This window comes from Periplaneta americana, chromosome 5 (assembly GCF_040183065.1).
Source record: "Periplaneta americana isolate PAMFEO1 chromosome 5, P.americana_PAMFEO1_priV1, whole genome shotgun sequence".
NCBI classification, from domain to species: domain Eukaryota; kingdom Metazoa; phylum Arthropoda; class Insecta; order Blattodea; family Blattidae; genus Periplaneta; species Periplaneta americana.
Window position 1 is genome coordinate 90,683,914 of NC_091121.1, and position 20,751 is coordinate 90,704,664.

At 34.1% G+C, this 20,751-nt stretch overlaps 1 protein-coding gene across 1 annotated transcript in view; it reads right to left on the reverse strand.

Annotated features, from left to right (window-relative positions):
• LOC138699964 (uncharacterized) overlaps window positions 1-11,606 on the reverse strand; it is a 583,336-nt gene extending 571,730 nt beyond the window's left edge. Inside the window, exon 1 of the mRNA XM_069826202.1 lies at window positions 11,445-11,606. Coding sequence (XP_069682303.1) covers window positions 11,445-11,493 — 49 coding nt within the window. The 5' untranslated portion in view covers window positions 11,494-11,606. The remainder of the gene's footprint in view (window positions 1-11,444) is intronic.
• Between the last annotated feature and the right edge of the window lie 9,145 nt (window positions 11,607-20,751).

Sequence of the window (20,751 nt, forward strand, 5' to 3'; positions counted from 1 at the left end):
ACTGTATATAGTAGACTGTGCTTTAATCCTAAACTCACTCGCCGTTACACTTCTAGTCAGAAGATGGTGCTATTCTAAATAATGAATTTCAAACTCCTTAAATTATACTTTCTCATTCTAACTCTTATTAATTTATGGCATTAAAGATTACAAGATAAACGTTATATTCACTGTTACATACTTCGGCATATTGACGTAATCCTGCTGCAGTTCAATCAATAGTCTATACATTTAAAAAAAAAAAGTTCAGATTTCCCTTCAATGGATTAAAGTGAGAGCTATCAATATATTTTATAAAGTTTAGACTGCATATATTGTTGTGTTTTAAATGTTCGATATTTTTAAATGCTCATCATTTCACTTTTGTATAATTGCTATATAAATATACAGGCTATATGCTATGGTGTAGACCTATTTGCACACCTAATGATTTATATTCACCGCTACAGAATATCAACATTAAATGCTATTTATTTAAAAACTGGTGGCGAAAGAACAAAATCCTTAGATATTTTAAAATTACAATTTTTATGCAGCTTACTGCTTACGTCACTTCTATTCATACATAAGCATTATTTTAAATGCTGAATATGTATTGAATTAATTACAATGAAGTTGTACGCATGGATGATATGAATGTAATGGAAAGTATTTAAAAATGCTCATGTCTTTTTGTTTTTAATTCTATTTGTTTACCTTTACTTTAATTAATATGCAATTTGGAAATGAAATTAAATAATTACATTAGGAAAACAAGTTACGAAATTTACGAGATAAACAAAAGTTTAAAATAAATACATATTTTCCAAAGTAAAAATGTCGTAGCACAATTGCAGTGGATACAATTTCTAAAGGATGATGGGGTCACGGAACATCGTTATAAAAGGAAAGTTAAACAAAATGAGATTCGAACCTAAATACTCGCGTGTTTCACGAACTCTAAGCGTCACTGTTTGTCGGACATCAACGTCAAAATAAAACAATTGATCAATAAATATTTACCTTAATACCGTTCCTTCTTTCTCTTTAATTCATTTTAGTATTGATTTTCTACTAGACAAAAATACTTTAAGCAGAGAAGGTTTACAATGCTCTACATTCCAGTATTTCTTGATGTGTAGTGTTAATAAAATTCAACATACATATTATTTACTAAAATCCGTAAGTATCATTGTTTCTATTGAGGTTTAAAAGAAATGTAATGGTGTCTAAATTTAAGACAAACTTGTGCAAAAATATTGACAAAGTTGAGGATAAAGGAATTTGTACATTAAAAAATAAACTCTCAGATTGTTAACAATAAGATTGAACAATACTTAATGAAAATGAACGTTTATCAAGTTTCTCGCTATGGCTCAAATAGTAACAAATGTAGCCAGAAATTCAGAGGATGCGGGTTCGATTTTCTATGAGAATACGGATACTTATTTCGCTTCCAGTGGCTGTAACATTTTCAGGTCGGTCGAGTTGTTTTATCCCTGAATAATATAACTCGTTTGGACTAAAGCCCATACATCGTTTGAGACAGTTATGTTTTCTTTTGTTTATAAGTTGAGGTTGAAAAAAACTGTTAACATTAATGGTTTTCCGTAAAGTAAATATTAGTACTAATTGTTTTAACCATAAAATATACATCGTAATGTTTTGGTTTAAAACTCCGCCATGTTAGTACCTATCGCATCATCTACAGACGTCAGATTTGTAGATTACATGCTTGACATCTATAGCTCATACATTTTGTCGAGACACTCCCCCCACTCTTCCTACAGAGATCGGATGAGTCTACTTACGAATTATAGGGAAATGGGTTACTCTTTGCCTTGAACTCGGTAGACACACGCCCGGCCTTCCTTTATACTTCACTCCCTCCACACAAACGTTATTCCCGTACGGCACATCGCGAGTGTCTTGACAAAATGCATGAGCTGTACATCGAAGAAAACTCGATCATTATTTTCTCCGAGCATGTAAGCTGATTAAATTTGTGCACCCTTCCAATACCACTGAAGGGTCAGAAGCTTTCCACATGTCTTTCAATGAAGAAGTCTACAGCCCGCACCCTAAAATACACACTGTTAAACATGCCATTCCTGCAAATTCAACAAGAAACTAAACTTTAAATTAGTTCAATTAAAAAAACAATTGCTAATTACGCCATAATGGTTTGACTTAGATCAGTGAATTTTGGGATAGAGTTAGATATAACTGAAAAACCACTTGTGCAATTATTGCTTTTTATTTTAAAACATTTGTGACAGTTCGTGCAGACATTGTAATTCAGATTGTTTTTTTTTTTCCTTTAGGAAAAATTGCCATTTTCTAAGAGCGTATTCCGAATCTCAGCGCTGAGCAATCTGATGACATCACGGTGTTCCGAATTCCAACGATGACGTCACTGATGCTCCACCGGTGTCCCACCGGTGCCATCAGCTTGCATAAGTGGTAGCAGTCTCCATCAGCCGCCATCAGTGAATCTGATTGGTTCTTGTATAGGGCGGGAATTAGCAGACGAATGACATCGTGCACTGTTGTGTCATGGCGGTGTGTTCTGCTTTAGTTCTGTTGTATTGTTTATAATTAGCATAACGTAAAAAAATATGTTAATGGCTTATGAACGAACATGTCAACGGACCAGTTATTACTACTGGTTCAAGAAATAAATTATGCTCTCTTTTCTTTGAGCGAAATGTCAGTATGGAAATTTCGAAAAATCTTTCTCGCATCGCACAGACGACAACTTGTTCAGCCGTTGAACCATTGAATCTTCCAGCATTTTTGTTCCTATTCCGCTGCAGAGTAACGTCATTGATGTCCACCGGTCCGGAGAGATTCGGAATACGCTGTAAAATTCTCTTGAGCTTGAAATTCGCAGCAAATGGACCCGAGAGCAATGACCTCAAGGAACACTGGTACTCTTTATAGCGTTACAGCACGCTACATTTCGTATTCTCAAAACTATTGGACGTATTAAAACAAAACTTGTTTGACAAAACTTGTTCGCATGGACTTGAACATCGTGTCCGAAATGAAACCCACCGATAATGAAATGAACTAACTAGACATTCATAAAAATTACATAAGCCCAGCTTGCACTAAAATGTAGAGAAACTCAACAAGTTTTTATGTCATGAAGTTGGTGAACCTGTTATTCCTATTGTAGTGTATACACAAATTGTTTTCAAAATGGCTCCATTCACACCACAAGAAAAAGTGCAGTGCTGATATTGGTTAGCAGAGTTTAAGTTTTCGGTTACAGTTCAGCGGAGATTTCGTGAAAAATACGGCCGTGCAGCTTCTGATAGGCACACCATTGTTCAGTGGCATAATCATTTGCTAGAAAATGGAGACTTTCAGCGACATGGTGGCGGCGGTATCTCCATATGTTTGAAAATTTTGCGCTACCCCAGATTCCAGAGAGGTTCATCTTCCAGCAAGACGGAGTTCCCACTCATTATTGGGGGGGCCAGTCTTTGAAACTTTACACAATCATTTCCCGGGACGATGGTTTGGTCGTGGTGGTCCTATCGCATGGCCCCTACGATCTCCTGATATTACACCATTGGACATTTTTCTTTGGCGATGTGTGAAAGACCGTGCCTACAACACCAGAGTGGAAAACCTTCAAGTTTTACGTCAAAGGATTATCGACACAGTAAGATCTGTAACTCCGCAGATGTTACGCAATGCCTGAAGAGAGACTGAATACAGGTTAGCCTATATGTGCGTCGTGGTACTAGAGGGGGACATGTTGAGATTTACTCATGGTGACATAAACTTGTTGAGTTAATTAATATTTTATCCTAATTTGTTTTTGTGTGTCATAATTAAGAAATAAATTAGTTAGTATCTTTACCAGTAGGTTTCATTTCCTACACGGTGTATATGAGTGATTGTAGTTACTATAATAATGTTTATTTCATTTGACTTGTAGTTTTGAGGGAAGCTGTTACACGAGATGCGGCACACGCAGATTAAAATTGGCTCACTGTGTGGTTTATGTCATAATAATGCAAATTGTGTGTATAAATATTCAACAGTAATAGCCAACACTTTTCGTTCCATATTAAGCCATTGCTGGCAATTTTTTTTTAATCTATGTCTAAAAATGTTCGATTGACGTTATTACCTATTTGCATCCCAAAATAAGAAATATGCTGGGGAAAAATTATAATAATAATAATAATAATAATAATAATAATAATAATAATAATAATAATAATAATATCCTAATAGCAGAGCATGAAAAGGGAAGATTACTCTACTTCACTTTCATTAAATTAGAGGGAACTATTAACAAATTCGTGGAAGCATTCTTCTTTTTCTGAGACCTACCGGCGTAACTTTGATGGCAGGCCTGTTTGCCTACTGATCCGGAGTTTCGTTCGAGAGTGTGTTCGATTCCCGCTTGGACGATAATCTATGACCAATCTTCAGACTCATAAGGCCAATACTTTCTCACTGTCACTAAATCACGCTAAATAACTTATTGATACAGCTTAATTAAGTACTGGTAACCAACTAAAAATCAAGAAAGCAGAGTTCATTTCCGAGGTATTAATAGCCTAAAATTAATATGCAGCTTGCCATTGCTAAAATATTGTCTTGTTCAGCGTTCGTCCCATTTTATACGAAACGCGTTAAAGAAAATAGAAACTTCAAACCGCTGTCCCTAAGAACTGGCGCCCTAGGCCAGGATATACCGTGACGCAATAGATGAAACGGCTCTGCCCTACAGGCAATTTCAAACTTACAAACGAGATATCCGGAATTTGGGGTGAGGGTGGTGCTGGCCTTCACGCAAGCCAACACAGGATACCACACTGATAACAACGGAAGGATTCATAGCCCAGGAAAGATTCAGGTTCATGAAAGTGGTCTCTGCGTAACGTCCAAGCTGTACTTGACTATTTTCATTCTTCATGCTTGTCTTACGCAATTGCAAACGTAATATTTACTTTGAGTTTTAGTTTTAAACGAATTTACAAAACTATTTTGTATTATCCGAGGAATTTAACTAGAGATCCATTACATCTCCTTTTCGTGACATTTTATGGGATATACGGATCATTAAATTAAGTGTACTATATCTAACATAATATTTATGACAACATATTGAGCGGGAACTTGATAGGTCTACATCACGTAAAAGGTATATAAGTTGATGGAGACAGCAATGAAGGAGAGGGTCGGTAATAGAATCTATAAGAGATAAAATTAGAAACTAGGTCATAAGAAATTAAATTCGAATACAAAGCAGAATTATTGCAGCCCATTATAAAAAGAAGTGATGTGAAAGTGTTAAGAGAATGTCCAAAGAGACAATGCCAAGGAGGTTTTTGAATGGACGCCAACTGGAAGAATAAAGAGAAGAAGGCAATGCAGTACTTGGCTACAAGGAATACGAAAGTGAGTGAGAAGAATAATCAGGGACACAGTATCTAAATACATAGGCACATATACAAACATATACGACCTATATAGATATATTCCTATACATATACAGAGTGAACCGAAGTAATGTCATTAATTTTAGGGGCTTATTGTTTGAAGTATCTCAAACAAAAACAGGTTAATACAATTTTTCTCGTTTTTGCTTCCTTTTTGAGATTAAACATTGCTTTATATGAAACATTTCAAAGCGTGTTTTGGGAAAGCCAATATGTTCAGTAAATTTAAGACAACAGTGCATTATAATAATAATAATAAATTAATGAAAGCATTTCAGTTTTGTCTTTAAATGTGAAGAAATTTGGTTCAAACAAATGCAACGTTTCGTTCTGAGAAGAAATTTTAAAGTGATACATTTGTTCGGATCACATTTCTGCATATTAAAGGACAAAACTAAAATTCTTTCAATCATTTATCATCGTAATAAATTGCACTGATAAATTAATTCAGCAAATTGAGAATTAAATCAACGGCATTTCCAAAATACGCTATGAAATATTTCACAAAAAAAAATTATCTTGGATAGTAAGCAAAAACGAGCAAAATTTTCTAATTTTTTTTGTTTGAAATATCTCAAATAATAGCCCCATGATATTAATGACATTACTTACGGTTCAACTTACATATTTATTTATTTATTTATTTATTTATTTATTTATTTATTTATTTATTTAATTTATTCATTTAATTAATTATTTAATTTATTAATTATTACTGTTAAATACCACAAGGTCCGTCAGAGGTCTGAAGAGATTCGCTTCATTCGCCCAATATCAATATTTCTTTGTATGATTTTAAATATTTAATAACGTTAAACTTTTGTTCAAATAAACCAAGTAAGACTATCATTCTTCATGCTTCTAATGTTTGGATGTGTTGATATTACAATATTTAAGTAAAAATTTGTTTCTTAATTTCTTATTTTTGTAGGTAATTCTGAAATATTATAATTATATTTTAACCTGTACATCAGTATTTTTCGAACAAACGTACGTTCAAGATAGCCTATGGGAAATGTGGTTTTGCATACAGTTTGTCGGTTTATCCAACTGTAAGAAGCTACTTTTTAAATTTCTACAGGAATTTTGTTCCAAATCAGATCTCAGTCTTTAGTTTAACCAGTGAACTTGCACATTTAATGTAAGAAATCTTAATTTAAATAAATTTTTGGAATAATAATAGAGAATACAACTTACACGAATTATACTATATAATCTTCTTTTCAACTTTTACCTTATGGACGAAATTAAGGCATTTAAAACAGTGAAGAATCCGCTTTCTCAAGAATGTTTCAGAATATTGCAAACATTTCGAGATTCTTCTTCATAGAAGTTAAACTTTCGTGTGTGCATACACATATCATGCATTTATGCATTTATGCAGGGTAAACAGTAAGTAATGCCATTAAATTCAGGGAATTATTTTTTTTAGATATTTCAAACCAAAAAGTTTAATTCAATTTTGTTCGTTTATACTTCTTTTTCGAGATAAAAATAGTTTTATATGAAACATTTCATAGCGTATTTTGGGAAAGCCATTGATTTAATTCCCAATATGCTCAGTGAGTTTAAGAGAGCAGTGAATTATGATAATAATTGATTCAAAGAATTTTTGTTTTGTCCTTCATATGTGCAGAAATTTAATCCGAACAAATGTAACTTTTCGTTCTGCAATGAAATTTTACAAGGTTACATTTGTTCAGATCAAATTTCTGCACGTTTGAAGAACTAAACTGAAATTATTTGAAATTTTTATCATCACAATACCAGAAGTGGCAGGAAAGAAAGGTCAGAAAAGTAAGGTCAATAATATAAACTGTAAACATAGGAGACGTCTGGATTCGAAAAGAAGGGGGAGTAAAGAAGATGTGAATGAACCATCAACTAGCAGCGATTCGAAAAGGGGTAATCAAGGTCCGAAGAATTACAGTTTAAGAACCTGGTGCTTAAAAAAGGAAAGCATAAAGAGAAAGACAAATGACAAGGAATCAGAAGATAAGGGTACAAACGGCAATATTGAGGAAGAATAAATAGTGGGTAAGGAATGGTGAATAAAGTGAGAAAAAAACAGTGAAATAGTGAAGGAAAGAATCATAATACTATGGCATAAAGTGAAAATATTGAAATAATTAAAATCAAAAGGTGTTATAGTAAAGGAAAAGGAATTAGGAGGAAACTAGGGTAAAGAACCAAAGTAGTGAAGAGAAAGGAATAAATTAAAGTGTAAAGAAGTTAAACAGTGCATAAGGAAAGGTAATGACTAGTAGTGCAAGAATTACTTACGGACTTTTATTGAAAGTCAAGTGGTGATTTTAAAGTGGATGGGGAAGGTGATGTAGTGGGGGGAAGAGCATGTTAACTAGAATAGTTGAATGTATAAATAGGACAAAGAATGCATGAGTTTTTTGTTGGTTATGATTATAATAGCATAAAAACATAGGAATAGCACACATCTGAGAGCAGTAAAATATTAGGGCCTATATATTGAAATTAGAGGTCATGGGTAGCCCGTACAGCAATGTGGTGGCGAACAATAGCCAGTAAGTATGATGTATGAATAAAATATATAAATATCATCACAATACACTGCTCTTATAAATTGACTAAACACATTTGAAATGAAATCAATGGCTTCCTGAAACACGCTATAAAATGTTTCACATAAAACTATTTTTATCTCGAAAAGGAAGCAGAAACAATAGTCTACACTGTTTTGTTTTAAATCTCGAAGAACAATCCCATGAAATTAATGACATTACTTACGCTTCATCCTGCATAATTGCACACATAGACCTTAATAACCAATATAATATAATATAATATAATATAATATATAATATAATGTAATGTAGGCCTAATGTGACGTAACGTAACATACACAATAAAATGTATAGCAGCAAGACGAAATGAAGTCCAATGAGTTGTTTTGGTAAAATAGTGCTAAGTTGTTGTGAAATTGATTTAATCAAATTTCAAAACTGATTTTCGATTCATCACTTTGTGATGAGGGTACTAAGAAAAGGCTCTGATAAATCCAAAGAGATTGCATATAAATCACTAGTTTGTCCAGTAATGGAATATGGTGCTGCATGTTGTGATCCTTACAGATTAGTACATATTAAGACACTGGAAAAGATTAAAAAACGGGGTGTCAAGCTTTGTCGTAATAATTCACCATTAAAATGGGACACACTCACGGACAGAAGAACGCGAATTCGATTATGCGCAATGTTCAAAACATACAGAGGTGAGCCTGCCTGGAGAGACATAAAAAATAGGTTGCAGCCGCCAAATTACTCTTCAAGGAACGACCACTCACATAAATTGAGGGAAAGAAGACAGAGGACGGACACTGGAAAGTTTTCTTTTCTCAATCGTACTATCAGGGACTGGAATGCTTTACCTGCAGACTTACTAAAGGCTTTACCAATAACCAAAAATATATTTAAAAATAGGCTTAAAAACTTTACTATTAGACGATAGTATATTATACACACTATTTAAAGAGTATAAAGAGTATATATTTTGTTATTTGAAGTGTTGTATCAGTGAAGAAGTGTGTTGTGTTAGTGAAGTGTGAAGTGTCTTGTGTAAGTGAAGTGTGTTCGTGTCAGTGAAATTTTATAATTTATAGTGGCAGTGCAAAGTATTTGAAGAGTGAAATGTTTTTGAAGTGTTAGTGAAATCAGGATAGAATCAGTAAAATATGTCGTAGTTCCAGTGCAGTGAGTGAGTTGACAGCGAAATAAATATGGTACTGAAAGGTACTTGTGCAGGTATGAACATATTATACTCGTGGGTTTTAGTTCGCACCTAAGGTTAAGATATAAATCAGATTTACTTTAAATGTTGTTTTAAGTGATCTTGCTTCATTTAATTTAGGATGCGCCTTGTTGTCATCATTATTATTATTATTATTATTATTATTATTATTATTATTATTATTATTATTATTATTATTATTATTATTAATTATTATTAGCATTAGGATTATTATTATTATTAATTTATTATTAATTGTATTTTTATTAGTTGTGTTTATTATTAATTGTCATTATTGAGTGTAATTAGTTACCACTGCCACCGGGTATATCCCCATTTGCAGTGTGAATAAATAATTACATGCATACAGAAAATGTAAATAACAATCAGGATACCACGGCAATGTGTAAACGATGTCTAGCAGGTACCTAAAATTAATTTATAAATACAAAAGTACATTTATGACTACATAAATACAAGAACTATAAGAAAAATTTTGAACAGTTTCCTTAGGAAGATAACGGCCTTCTCGGATCCATTCTTAAAGAGGATAACGACAATTACCATAAAGATGATGGTAATGACATGATGATTCTGATTATGGCTCGGATAGTTATGCATTAAAAATTGTGAAATATGTAAGTATGTAATTATGAAACATAAAACAATGATATAATATGCATTGACAACCCAGGAAATAATGTACGTACTATCCGAAACTTCCCGAAAATGAAAATCGTAATTTGTCGTCTATTATTTTTGTCATTGAATCTTAATAGGTTTCTAACTGATTGCTAACAATCTAATAATATGGCTTAACGTAAACATAGTACTAATTATTATGCTTAATGACTATATAAGTTTCAATTATTAATTACACAGTAATAAATTAATAATTAAATGGGTTACACCAACAACGTAATAACAACTATTTACAGAACGTTTAAAAAGTATTTTTAACGAAACAGCCACACACTAGAAGGTTTAGTGTATAATAAGAAAAACCACGTATGTTAACAAAAATACAACAATCTTGCCGAGTGTGATGTTTCTCCACAATATAAGGTTACTTTCTTAAACATTCTGAAAATTCTAACTTATCACTGTTACAACGTTCAAAGGTGACTCATTCAATTGATAGTTTAAATAATTAATAAACTAATAAATAATTTTAAAAGTATTTTTCTGTTAACAGCGCTATTGCAATGTGTGCAACTTAATACCATAAATTGTTCCCACTGTTGCTGCCAACGTAATGAAATCTCTGAAACACATTATTGTCAGTTACACTTAATTATTATTAATAATTGAATAAATGTTATTTTATAAATTTCTCTGTGAAAATTGTAAAATATGTATAATTGTAACAATATCCACGAAATTATGAAAAAATCTAATAATATGCAAAAACATGCAGTACGAAAATTACATTGGAAACATTGTTAAATGCACATATTACAAGGAATCAGTGTTATGGGAACTTCTGCTATTGAGCATTGAGCATTTTATTATAATTTGTTTGTTTTCTTGTATTATTAATAATTGTTAGATATTTCATGTACCAACACTGTAAACTAATATGTGTGATTTATAATATGGCATAACTGTTACAGATATATTAAGTTTAGGCCTATAAATGTAAATGAGAATGCCATTTTAGAATAAGTTATGTTTATATACAACCTCTTAAGACTATATACAGAAATACAACATTTGAAAAGTACAGGGGGAAAGAATCAAAGTCACAATTCTCTTAAGGGTGATGTCATCATCTAATTCATTATATTACTGCAAAATTTACTGCTGTTCCTAATGAGAAAATAGGAAAGGATGGCTATCTGTGGTGATAATTCTCCCTTAGAAGGTTTGATAAGAAAAATACATAATTTTTTAATAATATACTGAATTAGATGATGACAGCACCCTTAAGAGAATTGTGACTTTGATTGTTTTTCTCCTGTACTCATTTGTTTTGAAAATATAGAGATAAGTAAAAAGGACATAGGGATCTGCACATGATTCAATCAAATATTAAAAAGTTATTACACAACTATTCTAGCCCTATGATAAGGACATGTAGTAAGGCCAGAGAATTGAATAAAATTCATCTATTCTGAACAATTTTACACTTAAATTATATGGCATTGTAATTTACAGTATTAAGTTAGGTAAGTAGTGCGGAGTTGAGAAGCTGGGCGACTTAAGGAAGGCTTGCAGGCAATAATGGTAACTCACCGAGTAGAACTGTTGCTGAGAGAAGCAGCAGGTACTGTATTACGGCCATCCTACAAGCACTGAGTCACTGTAACGCATCCCGGCAACAGTGCACACGGCCGCAACAATAGCACGCACCACCCCGCACCCACACACTGAAAGACATGCCACCCGCAACACACTTCGCTATCGAGTGGCGACCGCCGCGCCGCCTCGTGGCGAGCCCGCCACATCTTGTGCGCATGCGCACGTTAACGGTCGGTTAATTAGCGCGAGCGGCTTTGAGACAGAAACTGATCATCGTCATAAATTGTCGTTACGAGTTTCCCGACTTGTGCAGTTTGCGTTGACGTGCTAATAAAAGCCCTGACACCTTCTTGACGCAGGACGAGAACTGGCTATGTCCTCCACCGGGAACCAGTTTGACGTCAGAGACGAAGTTCAAAGTTACTAACAATAAAATAATTTTTGGTCCTATAACATTGTATACTCTGCTGTAGCTCAAATGGCATGGGTTTCTGGACAGAAATAAGGTGATCCATATTCGATACCGGGAAAGGGTTACTTAGGGGCTTTCAAGGGTCTTCATGTGTAACTTTTGACTGATAATACAATGATTGTCCTCTTCAACATTTCGTGAAACTGAAGTCATTTCATGAATCTAGATGTAGCTCTTGAGTCTTTTAATGAATCAAGATGTAGCTCTTGAGTCATTTAATGAATCAATATGTAGCTCTTGAGTCATTTAATGAATCTAGATGTAGCTTTTGAATCATTTAATGTATATAGAGGTAGCTTTTGAGTCATTTAATTAATCTAGATGTAGCTCTTGAATCATTTCATGAATCTAGAATTAGCTCTTGAGCTGTTTCTTTAATCTAGATGTAGCTCTCGAGTCATTTCAAGAATCTAGAGACAGCTCTTGAGTCATTTCATGAAACTAGAGGTAGCTCTTGAGTCGTTTCATAAATCTAGAGATAGTTCTTGAGTCATTTCATGAATATAGAGGTAGCTCTTGAGTCATTTAATGAATCTAGATGTAGCTCTTGAGTCATTTTATGAATCAAGATGTAGCTCTTTAGTCATTTCATGAATCTAGATGTAGCTTTTGAATCATTTAATGTATGTAGAGGTAGCTCTTGAGCCATTTAATGAATCTATATGTAGCTCTTGAATCATTTCATGAATCTAGAAGTAGCTCTTGAGTTATTTCTTTAATCTAGATGTAGTTGAGTCATTTCATGAATCTAGATGTATATCTCGAGTCATTTCATGAATCTAGATGTATATCTCGAGTCATTTCATAAATCCAGAGACAGTTTTTGAGTTTTTTCAAGAATCTAGAGGTGGAGAGACGTGGTCATCTGGAGTAGGGTTGCCAGACATCCTGTATATACATGACATGTTCTTTATTTAACGATTTTATCGTTCCTCCAGCATATCTTAATTTACCAGCCATTTACCATTTATAATGTAAAGAGGTCCTAGACTACACCTGCTTGAAATTTTAGACGCAGATTCTTCGAAATAAGAAACCGTTATTGACACACAAACTTTTAGAGAAATGTGATTGAAAAAGGGGCATTTAATAAAGATATCGGCCATCGGGATGGCTTAGCCAGATTAAGGCGTTTCCTGCCGGTCTGAAGTTGCGTTCGGGCGCGGTTTCGATTCTCGGTTGGACTGATTGTCTGGTTGGGTTATTTCCGAGGTTTTCCCCAACCGTATGTTGAATGCCAAGTAGGCCTAATCTATGGCGAATTCCTCGGCCTCATCTCGCCAAATACCATCTCGCTATCACCAATCTCATCGACACTAAATAACCTAGTAGTTGTTAGAGAGTCGTTAAATAACCAACAAAAATATAAAAAAAATGGAGATATCGGTATTAATTTAATAATTCATATTTTCAAAACGACGAATAGTTCTCAGAAGTTCTATGACCATATTACATAACAATATTATTCTACTTTCTCAATGTACATATTGAACAAAGCTAATTTAAAATAATTCAAATTTAAATGGGTGTCCTCTATTTTTATTTAATAAATGTGACAAAAATATAATTGGTTGGAAAAACCAGCATTCCTAAGAACTTCAGTCCAACTATTCCTTTTGTGCATCCGTGATGGAATGCGTTGCGTGTCGAATGCACTGCCGAGATAAGGAGGCTTCACTATCCACCACACCACGCATTCATTAGTTAATCATTAATCTTTATATTCAAATTTATACTGTTATTTATTATTGTATCACTGTGCTAGACTTTCATTGACCAACCGCTGTTGACTATCGAATGAATGAATGAATGAATGAATGAATGAATGAATGAATGAATGAATGAATGAATGAATGAATGAATGAATGAATGAATGCATGAATGAATGAATGAATGAATAAGTATGTTGAAATATACGCAAGTAGATAGATAAATCTACGTACATATATAACTTAGAAATCAGCAAACTTCATTATGATCATCTTCATTGTGTACTGAATGAAGTTAACAGATTTCTTCATTAGAATTTCATACGAGTCCCTTTTTGCTGATCTTTGTGCAGAGTCTTCTTCGGAAATTTTGGTTTGACCTTTATTAGTTATTCAGAGATATGTTTTCCATTTATTAAAAGCAGTGGTCAGCACTCTCAATTATTAATTTAGCTACGTTCATAGTTAATTTCTAAATATTTTAAATTCAAAATTTAAACTAATAATGGTTTTATTGAAGCTCCTGCATCATTGCATTGTCAGAATATCATCTCGTATTTGACAGAGAAAACATGAAATATCTGATAAGAATGAATTCCAATTTTAATGAAAATATGTGAGTGACCCATATTTCAAACTGGCATGATTTAACATGTTCAGGTACCGTCAATTCCCATAACTATGGTCCTGGAACACAACTATGGTCCACAATAGAACCATTCAAATTTTGTACTCCATAACGTAGTACCTCGGTCATCTATATTTTTGCTGTAGGCCTACTGTAGTTTGAAGTCAAGTTACTGCAACTGTCTACGGACGGTCTATGTTACTTCTACAATGTACTTTGAATGGTTGTATCGTGGACCATAATTGAGTTTCAGGACCACAATTATGGGAAATGGCAAGTAACATGAAAGTTCGGAATTCGTTAGTACGGTTTTCTACAAGGCAAACAGACATTTACGTTCAGAATAGATGGAGTATTCAATTTTGTAGGCGGCTCTTTTTACTCTGGAGGAATTCTGAATATTATGGCGAGGCTCATGGTATAATAATAATAATAATAATAATAATAATAATAATAATAATAATAATAATAATAATAATAATAATAATATGATGATGATGATTCCATGTAGCTGTCTGTTTTTTCTCTGTGTATGATGGATTGCAATTACTGAGAATGGGCAATAATTTGCTTCCAACTCACTGATAGTGTTCTGTATTGAATAAGCTAACTGATTTCCACATACAGCAAATCATATTCAGCGGCCAAGGGGTCAAAAATTAAAGGATGAATTCTAGATACACTAATTTAAAACGGCTGATGACGAAGGTTTTTAAGACCAATATGGTTTCCTACAGAATCGAAGTGGAGCTGGAAGACCCGTGTTTCAACGGCCGAGGGCGATGGAATTGTAAGGTCAATATGCCTCCTTCAGAATTATTAGAAAATGGTGTTTAAAAGGTCAGAAGCTATGTATTTTTACGCTGATTCTGTGTAAATAAATGATAATGAAAGGCTCTAATTATTAGCGAGGTGCTGGTTTTCTAAAGACGTATTATGTGAATATTTTGGTATGAAGAATGGTTAAATTAAATATTCATGTTACAGGGATAAATAGGACAAACATAAAAAGGTGAAATCAATATTAAAGCAAAAGAGGGGTCTAGTAAAAAAAACCAATAAGTGAATAGTGATGATACCAATTACTATGAAGATGAGGACAGAAATGTATAAAACATGAGAAAGCCAACTGAAACATAATGAACAAATTTGTAACCGAATTCGTGATGATATGAAGGAAAGAAAGGGTAATGAAAACGAATTTAGTAATATTATTAAATGAACAAACATTTTTGAAGACTTAAGTTAGAAAATAGAATATAATGCAAGCGATAGGAATAACGCTGTAATAATTGAGATGATGATATAAAGCCTACTGCTAAGAGAGACATTCAATATTAAGTAATATTACTCAATTAAATATTAATTAAGGCCTAAGTCTACATAGAATTAATATAATGATAAACAATAGGCATGACATACTTATTGAATGAAGAAATGTCAAGGATCACAGGACGATGGATTTTTAAGGTCAATATAGCTTCTTTTAAAACCGAGTTGAAGCTGGGAGGGTTTTTAGTGTCAATATTGCTTCGTTTAGAATCGAGGTGAAGGTGAGAGACCAGTGTCTTAAACGGCTGGGGCATTTGGTTCTTAAGATGAATATAGCTTTGTTTAGAATCGAGGTGAAAGTGAGAAACCAGTGTCTTAAACGGCTGGGGCATTCGGTTCTTAAGATGAATATGGCTTTGTTTAGAATCGAGGTGAAAGTGAGAAAGCAGTGTCTTAACACCTGGGGCATTGGGTTCTTAAGGTGAATGTGGCTTTGTTTAGAATCGAGGTGAAAGTGAGAAACCAGTGTCTTAAACGGCTGGGGCATTCGGTTCTTAAGATGAATATGGCTTTGTTTAGAATCGAGGTGAAAGTGAGAAAGCAGTGTCTTAACGCCTGGGACATTGGGTTCTTAAGGTGAATATGGCTTTGTTTAGAATCGAGGTGAAGGTGAGAGACCAGTGTCTTAAACGGCTGGGGCATTGGGTTATTAAGGTGAATATGGCTTTGCTTAGAATCGAGGTGAAGGTGAGAGACCAGTGTCTTAAATGGCTGGGGAATTCGGTTCTTAAGATGAATATGGCTTTGTTTAGAATCGAGGTGAAAGTGAGAAACCAGTGTCTTAACGCCTGGGGCATTGGGTTCTTAAGGTGAATATGGCTTTGTTTAGAATCGAGGTGAAGGTGAGAGACCAGTGTCTTAACGCCTGGGGCATTGGGTTCTTAAGGTGAATATGGCTTGGTTTAGAATCGAGGTGAAGGTGAGAGACCAGTGTCTTAAACGGCTGGGGCATTGGGTTATTAAGGTGAATATGGCTTTGCTTAGAATCGAGGTTAAGGTGAGAGACCAGTGTCTTAAATGGCTGGGGCATTGGGATCTTAAGATGGATATGGTTCTCAAGGCCATTATGGCTTCATTTAGAATCGAGTTGAAAGTGGGAGACCAGTGTCTTAAACGGCTGAGACGTTAGGTTTCTAAGTTCATTATGGCTTCGTTTAGAATCGAGGTGAAGGTGGGAGACCAGTGTCTTAAACGGCTGTGGCGATGGACTTTTAAGGTGAGTATCGCTTCATTTAGAATCGAGGTGAAGGTGAAAGATCAGTGTCTTAAACGGCTGGGGCGTTGGGTTTTTAAGGTCATTATGACTTCGTTTAGAGTCGAGGTGAAGGTGGGAGACCAGTATCTTAAACGGCTGTGGCTATAGATTTTTAAGTCATTATGGCTTTGTTTAGAACAGAGGTGAAAGTAAGAGACCAGAGTCTTAAACGGCTGCGACGATGGGTTCTTAAGGTCATTATGGCTTCGTTTAGAATCGAAGTGAAAGTAAGGGACCAGTGTCTTAGATGTCGGAGTCGTTGGACTTTTAAGGTGAATATAGCTTCGTTTAAATCAAGGTGGTCAGTGTCTTGGACGTCGAAGGCAATGGACTTTTAAGGTGAATATTGCTTCGCTTAGAATCGAGGTGAAGGTGAGAGACCGTGTCTTATAAGGTGGAGGCGATGGACTTTCAGGTGAATATGGCTTCGTTTAAAATCGAGGTGAAGCTAAGAGACAAGCGTCTTAAAGGACCTGGGCAATAGATTTTTAAGATCAATATAGATTTATTTAGAAGTGAAGTGAGGTTGGTTTTTTAACTGGCCTTGGGCAGTGAATTTTAATGTGAATGCGGCTTCCTTTGGAATCGAATTGGAGTGGGGTCCAAGAACTCCGCCTCTTAATAAGAATGCTATATGCAATATTTTCAGCTACATTTGACTATTGTAAAATATCAATGTCGGAGGTATCATAGGTCTGTTTCATACCCTAAACACTCGAGGAATTGAACTATTGTTTATTCATAATCCACTCATTCATTACCATGCGACGAAATTAGCAATATAACATTATATATATTGAGCAAAGAAATTACTTAGGCTACAGTGTACCTCATTGCCCTCTTCTAAATTATGCAAGTTCAGTCACATTATTGTCCATCTGTTCTATGCTCTGAAATATGTGGAGTTATTCATTGTCAGATATATTAGTCCATTGTTATACGGAATGGCCTGAATCAATGTAATATCATCCTCTTATATGTCTCTAAACTCTTAATTCTTAACATTTTTGTTCCTGTATTGTTATCCAAAAGATAATCTATTAGTCTCTATTTGTAGATAACCAATTTAGAGACTCGCATAGTTCTATGGATTAGGGCTTATTTCTTACTTCAAAGCATTTCGTAAGGGTAAGATAAATATTTTGTTTAATATATGAAGAAAATTTATATTCCAAAGTAATGCAAAATATGACTCAGATATACAACGAGAAGAATATTTTAATTAAAATAAGCAAAGAATTATCTGATTCAAACATAATAACGTAGATTCCGACAAGGATGCCCACTCTCACCTCATTAGTCCATCTTTACATAAATAAAATTAAAAAAAATGCAACCGACTTTATAAGAATTGAATCAAAATTGGAGACAAGGTAATACGGTAGTAAATAACTTACATTCTTATTTGCGCATGACCAAGTGTTAATAGCGAATTCTGAAGATAATTTACAGTGAGCGATTTTTACTTAAAAAAAAAATAACATAGCAACAGATTTCGAAATGAAAATTTCAAAAACAAAATCAAAGCTGATGAGATTCGTTGACACAAATCCAATTAACAACCAAAATTATAGTACAAAATAAATATTTAGAATAAACTGAAAGCTTTAAAGATCTAGGTTATGAATTATCTCAAACTAATGAAGTAGACAGTACTTTCCGCTATACACAAGGTTTGCGAGTTCAAACTCGGCTAGGGTCAATGAATTTTCAGGACGCAAAAATCCGAAGGGCAAGTGCTCTGCCGTGTTTTTCTTATCGGCCCCCAAACTCCCCAGATTTAACTCCTTCTGACTTCTTCGTATGGGGTTTTGTTAATGAAACTGTCTATTCACAGAAACCCAGGAACATTGATGATGTAAGGGTGAAAATTACTCAAGCTTTCCAACAAATCATCTCTCCGATGTTACAACCGACATGGGCAGAATTGCATTACCGTTATGAGTTGTGCAGAGTGCGCAATGGGAGTCATGTAGAGTTCTGAGAAATCTCCCGTCTTTCAACGCAGTATGCACAAAGTTGCAACAAATAAAGTTCAGTAGGAAATGTCTAATAGTGTTTTCATTTTATCCATACCCAAACGGATCCCTCTGTAGTTATGACGGTTAATGATTTTGTTGATTAACCCATTGTTTTGGTATTCAATTATTGACATTGCCATTATTGACACATTATCGTTGTCATCAGCATCATATCAATCTTTGGTTCCTTTCTCCCTCTGTAGATCGATTGGGTCATTTGCAATATGTGTTACCTGTACTGTAAAAGTCGTTTGGGACGATTGTTTATCGATAGGTCGTTTGGGTCTTCTATACTGTGACCAGTCAACTTGTGTCAATGCTTCCATTTCATGTTAGTGTGCCTGCTGCTTCCATATAGCAAACAATCGTTTTAGGTATGGATAACAAAATAGATCACGTTATTTACACCCGCTATTGGCTTCATATTTGTTGATTAGGCCTATGTTTATGACAATTACATTAGCGAACATGTACAGTTTTCTCCAAATATGTGGGCTGCCGAACCGACGAGAGATCCTCGAATAAGAAATGGGCCAGAAGAATTTCAGAGTCACTTCATTGAGCACATTCCAACCTACAATAACTTGTAGATGTCCTTTCATCCATAGAGGCAAAGACAAATTTATACACAATTCATCAAACCATCCCATACAACATAAACAAGCAGCTTTCCGTGCAATGACACACAGATTAATTAATATACCAATGAACAATGACAACTACACTGAAGAATTAAACACAATAAAATATATAGCATAAGACAATGGATATAAACCTAACATAATAGACATATTAATAAAAAAGGCAAAACAAAAACAGAACGAACCAACACAAACACCACGCGAGAATAAATACATAACATTAACATATCACAATACCAATACTCACAAAATTGCAACTTCATTCAGAAAACTAAAATACAAGATAGCATACAAAACAAATAACACAACACAGAAATATCTAAATAATCACATTAAACATTCAAATAAATATAATTCAACTGGAGTTTACAAATTAAAATGCAATAGTTGCCTACATTTTTACATAGGACAGACAGGAAAATCCTTTCATACAAGATATAATGAACATATTAAAGCTATAACCAAACCCTACATCACATAAAATTACGCAGAACACATTATCAACAATAATATGGAAATTTTACACATCACACGAAAAAGTTCACAGTTAAACACCTTAGAACAATATGAAATATATAAACATACAATAACATACCCATAACATATACTTAATACACAATTACAGTTCAATACCCATACATTATTCGATGTCATGATACGTCATAACACACAAACAACCAGCCCCCACCATAAGAGCAACATACCCTCACCCCTACAACCGACAAATGCACACCGCAAAATTCAAGATCACCAGTAGTTCAGGAGACACTGATGAAGATGTAACATCACGTCGAAATGGGCCGTCTGTCCAAGGTATATATCTTTTTTAAAAAATTTAACACTTTTTAACGTGTGACTAAACAATTTTATGCTTTTAACAAATTTAAAATTAAATTTCATTTACCAAAATATATTCAAAGTCCAAAAGCGCGCGGTAAGAAGGAAGCATATTTTTTCATCGACAGCTGGAATTACTACAAAAATGGCAAGAAACCCACAAATGATGTTGGAAAAATATATAAAAATTATATCCAATAACCTATATATTTTATTTATGTACAAATTCAAGTCTAAATTAATTGTTCACAAGCAGAAACTTCATGTAAAGAAAGAACATTTTTCATCATGCCAAGCATACAGCTTGTGTCTTGCCAGTCCCAAGTCTGCATAAAATGACAATGAAAATGTTGTTTACATTCGGCCACCCACACCTTTGGAGTAACGGTTAGCGCGTCTGGCCGCG